Below are 16940 nucleotides of genomic sequence, written 5' to 3' on the forward strand. Positions count from 1 at the left end.
TTGTCTTATTCAGTCTGGAGTTTCTTATTCTAATGCCAATATGTCTCATTCTTTTTTTTGTGCTCCCCCTTACAGTTCTTCCCGCTCCTACTGTGTTCTGTATTGCATATAGGGAGTGGATGTGTGTTGCCATAATCAATTATATCCTTATGATTTTTATGAGGATAAAAAAAAAATACATGATAGATATTTCTTTGTTTTGGTTTGTTATAAAAATAATACTTTGTGTCAAATATATGTAAATATATATATACACCGTATTTTTCGGAGTATAAGTCGCACCTGCCGAAAATGCATAATAAAGAAGGGAAAAAACATATATAAGTCGCACTGCAAACTATGAAAAAAACTGCGACTTATAGTTAAAAAAATACGGTATATATATATATATATATATGTGTGTTCAGAAGGACCAAGCTCCCATTTTTAAATTACTGTAATTTTCTGTCAAATATTTAGTGTGCCAGGCTTTACCTCTAAAGGCTTAGTGGCCACATGCGTGGACAGCACCTTTTAGCTCTTATTTCCAAAATTGTGTACACTACTGAATTGGGGTCTCATGGCCGCTTATGTGGACACTTATACTGCCATCTGGTGGTGTCAGAAGAGTATAAAGTGTCAAAATAAGAATTAGCATGCCACTAAACATGAAGTACACGGTTGTGTACTTATGGACTAAGTACATCATATAAAAAGATGATTCTTAATTTTTATTTTAATTAGTCCAATAATCCCAAATAGCAAAGAGAAATAAAAAAAAAGCATCTAAACAAACAACTTGGGTCTAAAGAGGTTAATTAAAGGGTTAATTGGGGAAAGTCTGCAACATTATTCATTGAAAACAAAGACCATCAAAGGAGCAGGAAAGGGAATTTAAAATATTGTCCAACTGTTCCTCATATTCACTTCCTTTGCGTGCACACTTCCTGCTGAGGACATTTCCTGCTCTTTGTCTAAATGTGTGAACAGATATATTTGCCAAACTAACATTCCTCCCAAAGTCTAAGGGCAAAACCCTGCTAGTTTAAAGATGCACGTACAGACCTTAGAGCAGGAGGGTCCACACCACAGCCCAGGGTCTCCAATTTGGCGTTACGATGCGAGTAAATCAGATCAATGACCCTTGAAATGATTTACTTTGATAGCACAGCCTTTACTTACATGGCACAATCCAAACAACCTTCCCTAGTCATGGTGCACAAAAAAAAAAAGCAATGAACATAAATGTCAACAAACATTGCCACACATAACACAACCTGCTCACTGAACTTTGTGGATATTTAAAAAAAAAAAGTCCAAACACCATAAAAACATAAAAAATGCCACCATTTAAATCCATTACAATGCATGATGGGAAAATGTCAAACACTCTCCACACGTATCCATGTTTAGCAGTTTGATATTTCTGATTGAGTACAAAACTTTAAGAAGTAAACAAGGTAGGTGTCAAACTTTCACACACTTAATATGCACTTATATTAAATATATATCCAAAATGGAAAGTGCGCCTTATAACCCGGTGCGCCTAATGTACGTTCTCCTTACTGACCTCCTAGCAATTTTATTTGGAACAAGGTGCAATGGTGAGTGTGACTAGTAGATGGCAGTCACACATAAGAGATATGTTTGGACTGCCTGTTCAATTGAAGTCCCTTATTTGTCATTATTCAAAGTGGATTTTAACTTTTGTGTGGTGTTGCTTTCTTATTTGTCGTTATTCAAAGCGAATTTTAACGTTTGTGTGGGGTTGCTTCCTTATTTGTCATTACTCAAAGCAGATTTTAACGTTTGTGTGGGTTGCTTCCTTATGTCATTACTCAAAGCTGATTTGAACTTTTGTGTGGGGTTGCTTCCTTATTTGTCATTATTCAAAGCGGATTTTAACATTTGTGGGGGGTTGCTTCCTTATCTGTCATTACTCAAAGCTGATTTTAACTTTTGTGTGGGGTTGCACCCTTATTTGTCATTCCAAGCCGGTTTTAACGTTTGTGTGGGGTTGGTTCCTTATTTTTCATTATTCAGAGCGGATTTTAACTTTTGTGTGGTGTTGCTTCCTTATTTGTCATTATTCAAAGCAGATTTTAACGGTTGTGTGGGGTTGCTTCCTTATTTGTCATTACTCACAGCGGATTTTAACTTTTGTGTGGTGTTGCTTCCTTATTTGTCATTATTCAAAGCGGATTTTAACGTTTGTGGGGGTTTGCTTCCTTATTTGTCATTACTCAAAGCTGATTTTAAGTTTTGTGTGGGGTTGTTTCCTTATTTGTCATTACTCAAAGCTGATTCTAACTCTTGTGTGGGGTTGCTTCCTTATTTGTCATTATTCAAAGCGGATTTTAACTTGTGTGGGGTTGCTTCCTTATTTGTCATTACTCAAAGCTGATTTTAACTTTTCTGTGGGGTTGCTTCCTTATTTGTCATTACTCAAAGCTGATTTTAACTTTTGTGTGGGGTTGCTTCGTTATTTGTCATTATTCAAAGCCGATTTTAACTTGTGTGGGGTTGCTTACTTATTTGTCATTACTCAAAGCTGATTTTAACTTTTCTGTGGGGTTGCTTCCTTATTTGTCATTATTCAAAGTGGATTCCTCAGTCAGCCAATTATCCATATATGGTCAATGTTTACCCCAAGTGCTTTGGGCGGGTCCGCCATTGTAGTTCATTGATTTAGCCAATAAGATCTTTCTTTTTCTTAGTTTTGTTTCACAATATTATGCAAAACCAACTTTTCTCACCTATTGGTACTTGAAAATAAGCAGGCGTCCGCCATTGTAGTCCAGGTCGTTGCCAATAAGCTCCTCCTCCTCTATCTTCTTCTTCATCCTCCATTGTTGCCATTTCTAATATACACAGTTCTATCAGTAGACTCGCTATGGAAGCGCTAAAAACAGGCGATACAACAAAGATGACGGGGAGAAAGTGGAGGGAGGTAGATAAGACCGCCCACAAAACGGCGCATTTTAAAGAGACGGTCAGAAAGCGGCTTGAAGATGATGTCATCTATGTTGACCAAAAGAACCACCATTATGTTATGTAGACCACAAGGAAGTATTTTTTTTTTAATATGACCTTTTTTGTCTTGAAAATCAACTTTTACATTGAAAATCAACTTTTACCTTGAAAATAATTTTTTGTCTTGAAAATAATTGTTTGTCTTGAAAATCAACTTTTACCTTGAAAATCAACTTTTGTCTTGAAAATAATTTTTTGTCTTGAAAATCAATTTTTACCTTGAAAATCAACTTTTAACTTGAAAAACAGTTTTTACCTTGAAAATAATTTTTTGTCTTGAAAATCAACTTTTACCTTGAAAATAATTTTTTGTCTTGAAAATCAATTTTTACCTTGAAAATCAACTTTTACGTTGGAAATCAACCTTTACCTTAAAAATCAGTTTTTACCTTGAAAATCTGTTTTACCTTGAAAATCTGTTTTACCTTGAAAATCAACTTTGACCTTGAAAATATTTTTTTTGTCTTGAAAATAATTTTTTGTCTTGAAAATAATTTTTTACCTTGAAAATCAACTTTTAACTTGAAAATCAGTTTTTACCTTGAAAATCAGTTTTAGTCTTGAAAATAATTTTTTGTCTTGAAAATCAACTTTTACCTTGAAAATCAACTTTGACCTTGAAAATAATTTTTTTGTCTTGAAAATCAACTTTTACCTTGAAAATCAACTTTTAACTTGAAAATCAGTTTTTACCTTGAAAATCAACTTTTACCTTGAAAATAATTTTTTGTCTTGAAAATCAACTTTTACCTTGAAAATCAACTTTTACCTTGAAAATCAACTTTTACCTTAAAAATCAGTTTTTACCTTGAAAATCAGTTTTTGTCTTGAAAATCAACTTTTACCTTGAAAATCATTTTTTGTCTTGAAAATCAACTTTTACCTTGAAAATCAACTTTTACGTTGGAAATCAACTTTTACCTTGAAAATCAGTTTTTGTCTTGAAAATCAACTTTTACCTTGAAAATAATTTTTTGTCTTGAAAATCAACTTTTACGTTGAAAATCAACTTTTACGTTGAAAATCAACTTTTACCTTGAAAATCAACTTTTACCTTGAAAATAATTTTTTGTCTTGAAAATCAACTTTTACCTTGAAAATCAACGTTTACCGTATTTTTCGGAGTATAAGTCGCATCGGCCGAAAATGCATAATAAAGAAGGAAAAAAGTATAAGTCGCATTTTTTGGGGAAATGTATTTGATAAAAGCCAACACCAAGAATAGACATTTGAAAGGCAATTTAAAATAAATAAAGAATAGTGAACAACAGGCTGAATAAGTGTACGTTATATGAGGCTTAAATAACCAACTGGTATGTTAACGTAACATATTATGGTAAGAGTCATTCACATAACTATAACATATAGAACATGCTATACGTTTACCAAACAATCTGTCACTCCTAATCGCTAAATCCCATGAAATCTTATACGTCTAGTCTCTTACGTGAATGAGATCAATAATATTATTTGATATTTTACGCTAATGTGTTCATCATTCCACACATAAGTCGCTCCTGAGTATAAGTCGCACCCCCGGCCAAACTATGAAAAAAACTGCGACTTAAAGTCCGAAAAATACGGTATGCATTTTCGGCCGGTGCGACTTATACTCCGGAGCGACTTATACTCCGAAAAATACGGTACTTCAAGCTACTACGCTACTGTACGCCAATGTGATTATGGCGGTGGCTTGGTGAGGTTTGAGAGCCGCTGCTGGACGCAATCAGAGTTGCTTGTTTTGAAAGCACTTCTTCTCAAACATGCAACAAATCATTTTTCAGCCTGACATAAGATTGTGTGAATCTAGCAGAAGACAAGAGGAAAATGCACTTTAGAGAGTGTGGAAAGGATACAGATATGATTAAGAGTTATTTCTTTTTACATAGACACGTTCAGAGAAGCTAGTACTATTCCTCTGTGTATTCTACCAGTTTCTTTAGACAAGGTCGTAAACCATCGGAATGTGAAGACAACCCCCACGTCTCTCTTCTTATCAGTGTTGAGAGGAGGGGGTGGGGGTTTTCTTTGTGTGAAAATGAGTTGCCTTTTCCGTTGGAATGCAGAACAACTTAGGAAGCCGGTATGAATGTATTGGTGTAGATGGTTCTCCTGAAACTTTCAGTAAAACTCGATAATATTCCAAAACTGTCTTGACAGTCCTTCTTACTCAGCATATATGTCATCTAAAGAACTTGGGATTGACCAGTAACTTAGATTCCCTTGGAGGAAGAACTGGTCCGACGCAACAATTGTGAGGTGGAAATGAGACTGCACTGCCAGAACTCATTTAAAAATCCTTCTATTGACAAATTTTAATTGAAATAAAACCTTAAAAAACATTTTCCATTCTCTGGGACACGAGACAAGAACCTTAAAGAATTTGAAGACATGATTGTTTCCCTTAAAAGGAAGTGAGTCTTATTTCCCTGGAATAAAAAGTCAGTGCATTGAAGATGTTATAAACTGCTGCTTTGTGATCCAAGTCCCTGAATAGAATAGTTCATGTTGGAGTGAAAAAGAGTTGGTTCCTTAAAGTGTATGTGAAGATGTTTCTTCTGCAAGCAGCATGGTTCTCCTACCTCCGGCCCAGAGGAACATCTTGGCGCTAAGAGTAGATGGTGATCACCTCCCGACCTCCTCCGCGAACCAGTAAGACACGATCCAGTCCTTCCATTAGAACTTCTAGAAACTCCATGTCTTGGAGAAAGGCGGGTGAAGGAGCGCTCAAGTTTTTCTTTGCTGTGGAAATAGTCACAGCCCAGCAGGCACAAGACATTGATGTCCTTTAAAAGTGACTTTCAAACAACCTTGCAAAATAGTTGTATTTTTTACACTGACACAACGTTGGATCCATGTTGTTGGTTGGGAAAAGTCAGGACCTAATTCAACATAGTTGTCAACGTCGTTTCAATGTCTAGTGCCTGCTGGGAATAGAAATGTGTCTTTATGTGTAGGCACTGATCAATATAACTATTGACAGGGACAATAGGTAGTAAATGAAGGCACTGATCAATATAACTATTGACAGGGACAATAGGTATTAAATGTAGGCACTGATCAATATAACTATTGACAGGGACAAGATTGGTGGTGTAGTCAGCTCACACTGCTAGAGAGTGGTGGTGTAGTCAGCTCACACTGCTAGAGAGTGGTGGTGTAGTCAGCTCACACTGCTAGAGAGTGGTGGTGTAGTCAGCTACACACTACTAGAGAGTGGTGGTGTAGTCAGCTCACACTGCTAGAGAGTGGTGGTGTAGTCAGCTACACACTGCTAGAGAGTGGTGGTGTAGTCAGCTTACACTGCTAGAGAGTAGTGGTGTAGTCAGCTACACACTGCTAGAGAGTGGTGGTGTAGTCAGCTCACACTGTTAGAGAGTGGTGGTGTAGTCAGCTCACACTGCTAGAGAGTGGTGGTGTAGTCAGCTCACAGTTTTAAGTGGTAAAAGACCTGGGGGGTAGGAAAAAGAAAAAGGATACAATTCTCATCCCCTTTCTTGCTCTTGGGGGGTCCAGGCATGTTGAGCAGGACCAGCTGAGAATCACGAGAGTTCTTCAGCACCACCTCGTTTAGTTTGACTGCTGTGTGCATCCTGCGCACGTTGGACTGGTTGCTAAGTACAATCATACACAAGTACTTAGTCACACTGACACTGCTCAGGGAGACTACACACTTTAAATTATATATGTATATATATATATATATATATATATACATATATAAATAATATTATATATATATTTTAATATTATATATATATATATATAATATATATATTATGTATATAATATATATATATTATACATAATATATTATATATATAAAATATATATATTATATATATATATTATACATGCATTTTATATATATATATATATATATTATATATATATATTACATTATATATATATTATAATATTATATATATATATATATATAATATTATAATAAATGATAAATGGGTTGTACTTGTGTAGCGCTTTTCTACCTTTAAGGTACTCAAAGCGCTTTGACACTACTTCCACATTTACCCATTCACACACTGATGGGGGGAGCTGCCATGCAAGGCGCTAACCAGCACCCATCAGGAGCAAGGGTGAAGTGTCTTGCTCAGGACACAACGGACATGACGAGGTTGGTACTAGGTGGGGATTGAACCAGGGACCCTCGGGTTGCGCACGGCCACTCTACCACTGCGCCACGCCATATATATATTATACATAATATATTATATATTATATATAATATATACTGTATATATATTATATAATATATACTGTATATATATTATATATATATATATATATATATATATATATAGTGTGTGTAAAATTACTACCAAACACTTTGAGCTTCCAATCAAGTTGATCATGTTGCCTTGTATTTAATCTTGTATTGATAGTGATTGTGTGTGTTTAGGGATGTAACGATTAACACTATCCTGGTAAATTAACACTATCCTGGTAAATTAACACTATCCTGGTCAATCACGCTACAATTAGTGTTGAAAGTAAAATGGTGGTAAAAGTGTGATTGATAACACTTTGATGAACAAAGCTAGTGTTAGCTCATTATCTAGGTGAAATGCTAACACCACAACCAGAGTTTCCCCATTAAGAAACCACATACTAACTTATATACAGCTACTAACTTATATACAGCTACTATCTTATATACAGCTACTATCTTATATACAGCTACTAACTTATATACAGCTACTATCTTATATACAGCTACTAACTTATATACAGCTACTATCTTATATACAGCTACTAACTTATATACAGCTACTAACTTATATACAGCTACTATCTTATATACAGCTACTATCTTATATACAGCTATCTTATATATATATTCTGCCATTGAAAGTGTGTTTTTTGTCAGTCTATTTTTTTTTCTTTCTTTAAATAAAACTTTGTTCAAAGATTTCAATGTGCGTTTTTGATTACCATGATAATAACGATAATGATAATGATATGATAACCGCGATATGAAAGTTTGTATCGTTACATCCCTAATCCTGTCACATGACTGGGACAAGGAGCACATTGATCATGGTCTTTAACATACAGGAAACATGCACATGTATATCCAGAGCTCATGCACAAAGTTAAAGTGAAACCACTTACAGATTTTCCCATTCACTAAAGGGGAGGAGAAAAAGACAATACATCCAGCGTTAATACAGAAATGAGTGATTGTCTGATACCAACATGATGTCATTGTGTTGATACATTATTGGTGTGCTTAGAAAAAGATGGTGTACATTCCTTAATTCCACTAAGGAATTAGTGGAAGACATTTTAGATGTTTATATTAGGCCAGCAAGTATCGCCCCTAATTCTAATTACTTTTGACAACTTGATATTTCTCTGTACAACACACTGTTTGAGCTATATCAGTGTTTCTTCACCCATTGTTGGGCCATGAGCGCCCCCTAGAGGACCACCACAAACATATCTGTTTCTCAGCTGTAATACACTTTTACACCACTTGTGGCAGTAATGACATCACACAAGTACTCAGGTGTAATACACTTTCACACCACTTGTGGCAGTAATGACAACATCACACAAGTACTCAGGTGTAATACACTTTTACACCACTTGTGGCAGTAATGACATCATCACACAAGTACTCAGCTGTAATACACTTTTACACCCCTTGTGGCAGTAATGACAACATCACACAAGTACTCAGGTGTAATACACTTTTACACCACTTATGGCAGTAATGACATCAACACACAAGTACTCAGGTGTAATACAATTTTACACCACTAGTGGCAGTAATGACATCATCACACAAGTACTCAGGTGTAATATACTTTTACACCACTTGTGGCAGTAATGACAACATCACACAAGTACTCAGGTGTAATACACTTTTACACCACTTGTGGCAGTAATGACAACATCACACAAGTACTCAGGTGTAATACACTTTTACACCACTTGTGGCAGTAATGACAACATCACACAAGTACTCAGGTGTAATACACTTTTACACCACTTGTGGCAGTAATGACATCATCACACAAGTACTCAGGTGTAATACACTTTTACACCACTTGTGGCAGTAATGACAACATCACACAAGTACTCAGGTGTAATACACTTTTACACCACTTGTGGCAGTAATGACAACATCACACAAGTACTCAGGTGTAATATACTTTTACACCACTTGTGGCAGTAATGACAACATCACACAAGTACTCAGGTGTAATACACTTTTACACCACTTGTGGCAGTATTGACAACATCACACAAGTACTCAGGTGTAATACACTTTTACACCACTTGTGGCAGTAATGACAACATCACACAAGTACTCAGGTGTAATACACTTTTACACCACTTGTGGCAGTAATGACATCATCACACAAGTACTCAGGTGTAATACACTTTTACACCACTTGTGGCAGTAATGACAACATCACACAAGTACTCAGGTGTAATACACTTTTACACCACTTGTGGCAGTATTGACAACATCACACAAGTACTCAGGTGTAATACACTTTTACACCACTTGTGGCAGTAATGACAACATCACACAAGTACTCAGGTGTAATACACTTTTACACCACTTGTGGCAGTAATGACATCATCACACAAGTACTCAGGTGTAATACACTTGTCCACCACTTGTGGCAGTAATGACAACATCAAACAAACAGAAGAAGTCTGGAGATAAAGTCATAGAGAAGTTTCTTAAGCGCAAAAAATTATGACTAAAGTAGTGAATCTGTATTTTCATTGGCACTTTATTTTTATTGACAGTTTAGTTAAGAAATATTTATTATTTGTTTAGTTAATTTAATTTAGCACAACATAATTGTATGTAAAAGTATTTTTGTGAGTTCTTTATGCGTCTCTTCTTGTGCAGAATATTTGATTTGTACTTATTGTGTAAGTGCCCAAGCATCCACTTATTACTATGATCCAGCCAAAAGTTTTCATCTGATTAGAACCCTTCAAGCATCAAAACGTTCGGCTCGACCAGGAATCATGGGAAAAAATAAAAAATATCCCAAGTTACACAGATTTCCCGCTTTTCCGGGACATTTTTCTTAATCAAAATGAATGGGCCCTTTTTCAAACTTGCACAACTCCCACATTTATCAATCGATTGAAACCGTTCCACCATCCACACACTCCATTCACCTTGGACAATTAAACTACCTTTTTCCCAGTTCTAAAAATTCCAGGAATTAGCCAGAATTCCCGGTTTTCCAAAGCCCTATTTTCACCTCTTCCTGGAAAGTTTTCACAGTCCACATTTTTCAACCAATCCCACCATTCCACCTTCATAACATTCCTCCTAGTTGGGACAACAAATGTTTTAATTGTTTTCCCGTTTTCCCGAAATTCCAGGAATTCAAACTCAAACTGTCACTACATCAATATTTTTCAACCGTTTGGAAAAATTGTAACACCAACCTATTCATATCTTCTAGGACAATTGTGCTAGTACCAATATTTTTTTTTAAATTCCCGCTTTTCCCAAATTTACAGGAAATTCCCATTCAAACAAACTATTTTCACCTCTTCCTGGAAAGTTTTCACAGTCCACATTTTTCAACCAATCCCACCATTCCACCTTCATAACATTCCTCCCAGTTGGGACAACAAATGTTTTAATTGTTTTCCCGTTTTCCCGAAATTCAAACTCAACTGTCACTACATCAACATTTTTCAACCGTTTGAAAAAATTGTAACACCAACCTATTCATATCTTCTAGGACAGTTGTGCTAGTACCAATATTTTTTTAAATTCCCGCTTTTCCCAAATTTACAGGAAATTTCCATTCAAACGAAAAGTTGTATTCATAGTTCGACAATGTCCTAAATTCTCAATATTTTGCGTAATTTTTAAACCCGATTCTGACACATAAGGCATTAACACGCAGAATTGCAAATTGTAGTTTGCATGTGGTTTCATATCATTTGGTAGGTCAGATATAATTATTGAATAATTGCTCATTCGGTTAGTACTTGAATTGTAGAGTTGGAAGAAGGTTAAGAAGCCCTGTTTTAGGGGACATGTCTGAGTTCTTATGGGTTGAAGTGTACACCGTATGGGTACTTCTATGTGTACACCATCTTTCTTCTATGTATGCACCATCTTACTTCTATGTGTACACCATCTTACTTCTATGTATACACCATCTTACTTCTATGTGTGCACCATCTTACTTCTATGTGTACACCATCTTACTTCTATGTATGCACCATCTTACTTCTATGTGTACACCATCTTTCTTCTATGTATACACCATCTTACTTCTATGTATACACCATCTTACTTCTATGTGTACACCATCTTACTTCTATGCGTACACCATCTTACTTCTATGTGTACACCATCTTACTTCTATGTATGCACCATCTTACTTCTATGCGTACACCATCTTACTTCTATGCGTACACCATCTTACTTCTATGTATACACCATTTTACTTCTGTGTGTACACCATCTTACTTCTATGTATACACCATCTTACTTCTATGTATACACCATCTTACGTCTATGTATGCACCATCTTACTTCTATGTATGCACCATCTTCTATGTATACACCATCTTCTATGTATACACCATCTTACTTCTATGTATACACCATCTTACTTCTATGTATACACCATCTTACTTCTGTGTATGCACCATCTTACTTCAGTGTATGCACCATCTTACTTCTACGTGTACACCATCTTACTTCTATGTATGCACCATCTTACTTCTATGCGTACACCATCTTACTTCTCTGCGTACACCATCTTACTTCTATGTGTACACCATCTTACTTCTATGTGTACACCATCTTACTTCTATGTATACACCATCTTACTTCTATGTGTACACCATCTTACTTCTATGTATGCACCATCTTACTTCTATGTGTACACCATCTTACTTCTATGTATGCACCATCTTACTTCTATGCGTACACCATCTTACTTCTATGCGTACACCATCTTACTTCTATGTGTATACCATCTTACTTCTATGTATGCACCATCTTACTTCTATGCGTACACCATCTTACTTCTATGTATACACCATCTTTCTTCTATGTGTACACCATCTTCTATGTATGCACCATCTTACTTCTACGTATGCACCATCTTACTTCTACGTGTACACCATCTTACTTCTACGTGTACACCATCTTACTTCTACGTGTACACCATGTGACATGTGCTAGTCATGTAAATATTTCCACCTGGACTGAGCAAGTACTCACGGTTTCATATTAAACATGTCCTTCACTCCCATTCCTTCCCTGTGCTTGTTCCTCTCATTGATCAGCTTGTCCTTGGTCCAGGTCATGTGGACTCGGTCAGGCGTGCCCACCGAAGCTTTGTCTTCCTTAGTGGAATGCGAGGCCGTGTTCCTGTCATGGATGAGCTGCGCCTAAAGGAAGACAAAGGTGAGTATTTCCCTGCAGGAACATGGTAGAGTGGTGGTGGTGTACTTCTCTCTCCCTCTCCGTGCGGGACAGCTGCATCTGCTTCAGCATCTGAGACCTCTGCTCCATCACCAGGGTCTTCTCGTAGGTGAAGGCTGAGATGTCGCTGTCGTGCTGGTGGTGTGGCGTGAAGAGGAGTTGAGTGCTGCACGTACCAGCCATACCACCTGACACTCACCATCTCCACCACCTCCACCTCCGCGTCCAGACGTAGATGGTAGAGGAACATCTGGAGATCTTTCTTCATCTGGATGGAGTTATCGTCCATCTGAGCCACGGTGAAGATGCGCATCTGACACTTCTTCCACACCTTCAACACAGGAAGGAGACGTGCTTGTTGCTTTCTTCACCCCACCAAAACAAGTATGGCCGACTCGGTTTTAAAGTTGGGAGCCAACATGGCATCCTGGAGTCACGTGAGGGGCTTTGGACCAATCAGAGAGAGCATGGGCAAGTGATTGGTCACAAGTACAGGACGCCATGTTTGCTCCCAACTCTGAAACCCAGTTGGCCTTACTCTGTACACATGGCTCGGACAAATAGGAATGGCTTTGAGACTCCCTCACTGACAACTAGGGTTGTGAATCTTTGGGCACACAATTTGATTCAGAATCGATTCTTGTCTTTGACATCATCAGTTTATGCTCACACATTTAGATTGGTCGGATCTAGTCTTAGACTGGTCCGATCTAGTCTTAGGCTGGTCAGATCTAGTCATGCTGCTGGTGGCAATACCTCAGTAGGATTCATCAGTTCATGCTCATAGTCTTAGATTGGTCAGACTGGATCTGACCAATCTAAGTATAAGACTAGATCTGACCATAGACTTAGATCGATCAAACTCCATCCATCCATCCATGTCTGCTTATCCGGAATCGAGTCGCAGGGACAGCAGCTCCAGCAGCTCCAGCAGAAACCCCCAGACTTCCCTCTCCAGAGCAACATTAGCAACTTCCTCCTTGGGAATACCGAAGCGTTCCCAGGCCAGAGAGGAGATGTAATCCCCCCATCCGGTCCGTGGCCTGCCGAGGGGTCTCCTCCCAGTGGGACGTGCAACGAGGACCTCCCTAGGGAGACGCTCGTGAGGCATCCGCACGAGATGCCCAAACCACCTAAGCTGGCTCCTTTCCAAGCGAAAGAGCAGCGGCTCTACTCAGAGTCTCTCTCGGGTGACTGAACTTGCCAGCCACCCCTCTGAGGAAACTCATTTCGGTCGCTTGTATCCGCGATCTTATTCTTTCGGTCATGACCCACACTTCATGACCATAGGTGAGAGTAGGAATGTAGATAGCTCGGTAGATCGAGAGCTTTGCCTTCGATCAGACTCGTTCTGACCAATCTAAGTCTAAGACTATCCATCCATCCATTTTCTACCGCTTATTCCCTTGTGGGGTTACGGGGGGCGCTGGAGCCTATCTCAGCTACAATCGGGCGGGAGGCGGGGTACACCCTGGACAAGTCGCCACCTCATCGCAGGGCAAGTCTAAGACTAGATCTGACCATATACTTAGACTGGTCAGACTGGATCCAACCAATCTAAGCCTAAGACTAAATCTGACCATAGACTTAGATTTGGTCAGACTTGATCTGACTAACCTAAGTCTAAGACTACATCTGACCAATCTAAGTCTAAGACTAGATCTGGCCATGGATTTAGATTAGTCAGACCAGATCTGAGCAATCTAAATCCAAGATTACATCTGACCAATCTAAATCTAAGACTAGATCAGACCATAGACTTAGATCGATCAGACTCCATCCATCCATCCATCTTCGACTGCTTATCCGGAATGGGGTTGCAGGGACAACAGCTCCAGCAGAGACCCCCAGACTTCCCTCTCCAGAGCAACATTAGCAACTTCCTCCTGGGGGATCCCGAAGCGTTCTCAGGCCAGAGAGGAGATGTAATCCCTCCATCTGGTCCTTGGCCTGCCGCGGGGTCTCCTCCCAGTGGGACGTGCAACGAGGACCTCCCTAGGGAGACGCTGGTGAGGCATCCGCACGAGATGCCCGAACTACCTAAGCTGGCTCCTTTCCAAGCGAAGGAGCAGCGGCTCTACTCAAGAGTCTCTCTCGGGTGAACAGTAGGAATGTAGATAGCTCGGTAGACCGAGAGCTTTGCCTTCGATCAGACTCGTTCTGACCAATCTAAGTCTAAGACTAGAGCTGACCATATACTTAGACTGGTCAGACTGGATCCAACCAATCTACTGTAAGTCTAAGACTAAATCTGACCATAGACTTAGATTTGGTCAGACTTGATCTGACTAACCTAAGTCTAAGACTACATCTGACCAATCTAAGTTTAAGACTAGATCTGACCATAGAATTAGATTAGTCAGACTAGATCTGACCAATCTAAATCTAAGATTACATCTGACCAATCTAAGTCCAAGACTAGATCTGACCATGGACTTAGATTGGTCAGACTCAATCTGACCAACCTAAGTCTAAGACTTCATCTGACCAATCTAAGTCTAAGACTAGATCTGACTATAGACTTAGATTGGTCAGACTCGATCTGACCAACCTAAGTCTAAGACTACATCTGACCAATCTAAGTTTAAGACTAGATCTGACCATAGATTTAGATTGGTCAGATCCAGTCTGACCAATTTAAGTCTATGAGCAAGAACTGATGAAGCCTACTCAGATGAGTCCAAACATCTTCTAAGACAAACCAAACAGTCCAGTCTGATGGATTGAAGTCCCTGAGATGACTAAAGGTACTTTCAAAGTCCTGCATGAAATACCGTGGAACAGGTCATCACCATGAATGTTGCTAGTTCCTGCAGGGGGAAGAGAAATGCAAACCTTGTGTTGAGTGATTAAAAATGGCAGCAACATGAGCAGTCCACCGTCATGGACGATCCACCACACATCGATCCTTCCTCCCTCCAGGCGGTCTTGGTTTCCTGGGAAGTGGTCTATGTTCTTAGCAACCAGCAGAGCCTGATGTGCCTCAGTTGTCTCCCTCACCGTCTCTAGAAGTCAAAACGCTGGTTTAAAGTCATGATTTCTGCATGTGAAACCTTCTTTGTGGTCTACACAACAGGTCATGGTGGTTCTTTGGTGAAACCTTCCTTGTGGTCTACACACGACATGTCGTGGTGGTTCTTTGGTGAAACCTTCCTTGTGGTCTACACACGACATGTCATGGTGGTTCTTTGGTGAAACCTTCCTTGTGGTCTACACATGTGTTGGTGGTTCTTTGGTGAAACCTTCATTGTGGTCTACACATGTCATGGGGGTTCTTTGGTGAAACCTTCCTTGTGGTCTACACATATCTTGGTGGTTCTTTGGTGAAACCTTCCTTGTGGTCTACACACGACATGTCGTGGTGGTTCTTTAGTGAAACCTTCCTTGAGGTCTACACATGTCTTGGTGGTTCTTTGGTGAAACCTTCCTTGTGGTCTACACGACATGTCATGGTGGTTCTTTGGTGAAACCGTCCTTGTGGTCTACACACGACATGTCGTGGTGGTTCTTTGGTGAAACCTTCCTTGTGGTCTACACATGTCTTGGTGGTTCTTTGGTGAAACCTTCCTTGTGGTCTACACATGTCATGGTGGTTCTTTGGTGAAACCTTCCTTGTGGTCTACACGTCTTGGTGGTTCTTTGGTGAAACCTTCCTTGTGGTCTACACATGTCATGGTGATTCTTTGGTGAAACCTTCCTTGTGGTCTACACAACATGTCATGGTGGTTCTTTGGTGAAACCGTCCTTGTGGTCTACACAACATGCTGTAGTGGTTCTTTGGTGAAACCTTCCTTGTGGTCTACACGTCTTGGTGGTTCTTTGGTGAAACCTCCCTTGTGGTCTACACATGTCATGGTGGTTCTTTGGTGAAACCTTCCTTGTGGTCTACACAACATGTCATGGTGGTTCTTTGGTGAAACCGTCCTCGTGGTCTACACATGTCATGGTGGTTCTTTGGTGAAACCTTCCTTGTGGTCTACACATGTCTTGGTGGTTCTTTGGTGAAACCTTCCTTGTGGTCTACACATGTCATGGTGGTTCTTTGGTGAAACCTTCCTTGTGGTCTACACAACATGTCATGGTGGTTCTTTGGTGAAACCTTCCTTGTGGTCTACACAACATGTCATGGTGGTTCTTTGGTGAAACCTCCTTGTGGTCTACACATGTCATGGTGGTTCTTTGGTGAAACCTTCCTTGTGGTCTACACAACATGTCATGGTGGTTCTTTGGTGAAACCTTCCTTGTGGTCTACACATGTCATGGTGGTTCTTTGGTGAAACCTTCCTTGAGGTCTACACATGTCTTGGTGGTTCTTTGGTGAAACCTTCCTTGTGGTCTACACGACATGTCGTGGTGGTTCTTTGGTGAAACCTTCCTTGTGGTCTACACGACATGCCGTGGTGGTTCTTTGGTGAAACCTTCCTTGTGGTCTACACAACATGTCATGGTGGTTCTTTGGTGAAACCTTCCT

The 16940-nt window shown here is 39.2% G+C and overlaps 1 protein-coding gene across 4 annotated transcripts in view; it reads right to left on the minus strand.

Annotated features, from left to right (window-relative positions):
• Positions 1 to 1279: 1279 nt before the first annotated feature.
• LOC133582456 (solute carrier family 12 member 7-like) overlaps positions 1280 to 16940 on the minus strand; it is a 121791-nt gene continuing 106130 nt past the window's right edge. For 2 of the 4 annotated variants that reach the window (XM_061936540.2, XM_061936541.2), the window contains exons 24-29: positions 15305 to 15474; positions 12669 to 12800; positions 12497 to 12604; positions 12266 to 12435; positions 6493 to 6626; positions 5302 to 5712 (exon numbers count right to left, since the gene is read on the minus strand). In XM_061936540.2, coding sequence (XP_061792524.1) covers positions 5621 to 5712; positions 6493 to 6626; positions 12266 to 12435; positions 12497 to 12604; positions 12669 to 12800; positions 15305 to 15474 — 806 coding nt within the window. In that variant the 3' untranslated portion in view covers positions 5302 to 5620. Of the gene's footprint in view, positions 2841 to 5301; positions 5713 to 6492; positions 6627 to 12265; positions 12436 to 12496; positions 12605 to 12668; positions 12801 to 15304; positions 15475 to 16940 lie in introns of those variants that run through there. The other 2 variants (XM_061936543.2, XM_061936542.2) reach the window with 2 other exon arrangements.

Source organism: Nerophis lumbriciformis, linkage group LG03, assembly GCF_033978685.3.
Source record: "Nerophis lumbriciformis linkage group LG03, RoL_Nlum_v2.1, whole genome shotgun sequence".
NCBI lineage: Eukaryota > Metazoa > Chordata > Actinopteri > Syngnathiformes > Syngnathidae > Nerophis > Nerophis lumbriciformis.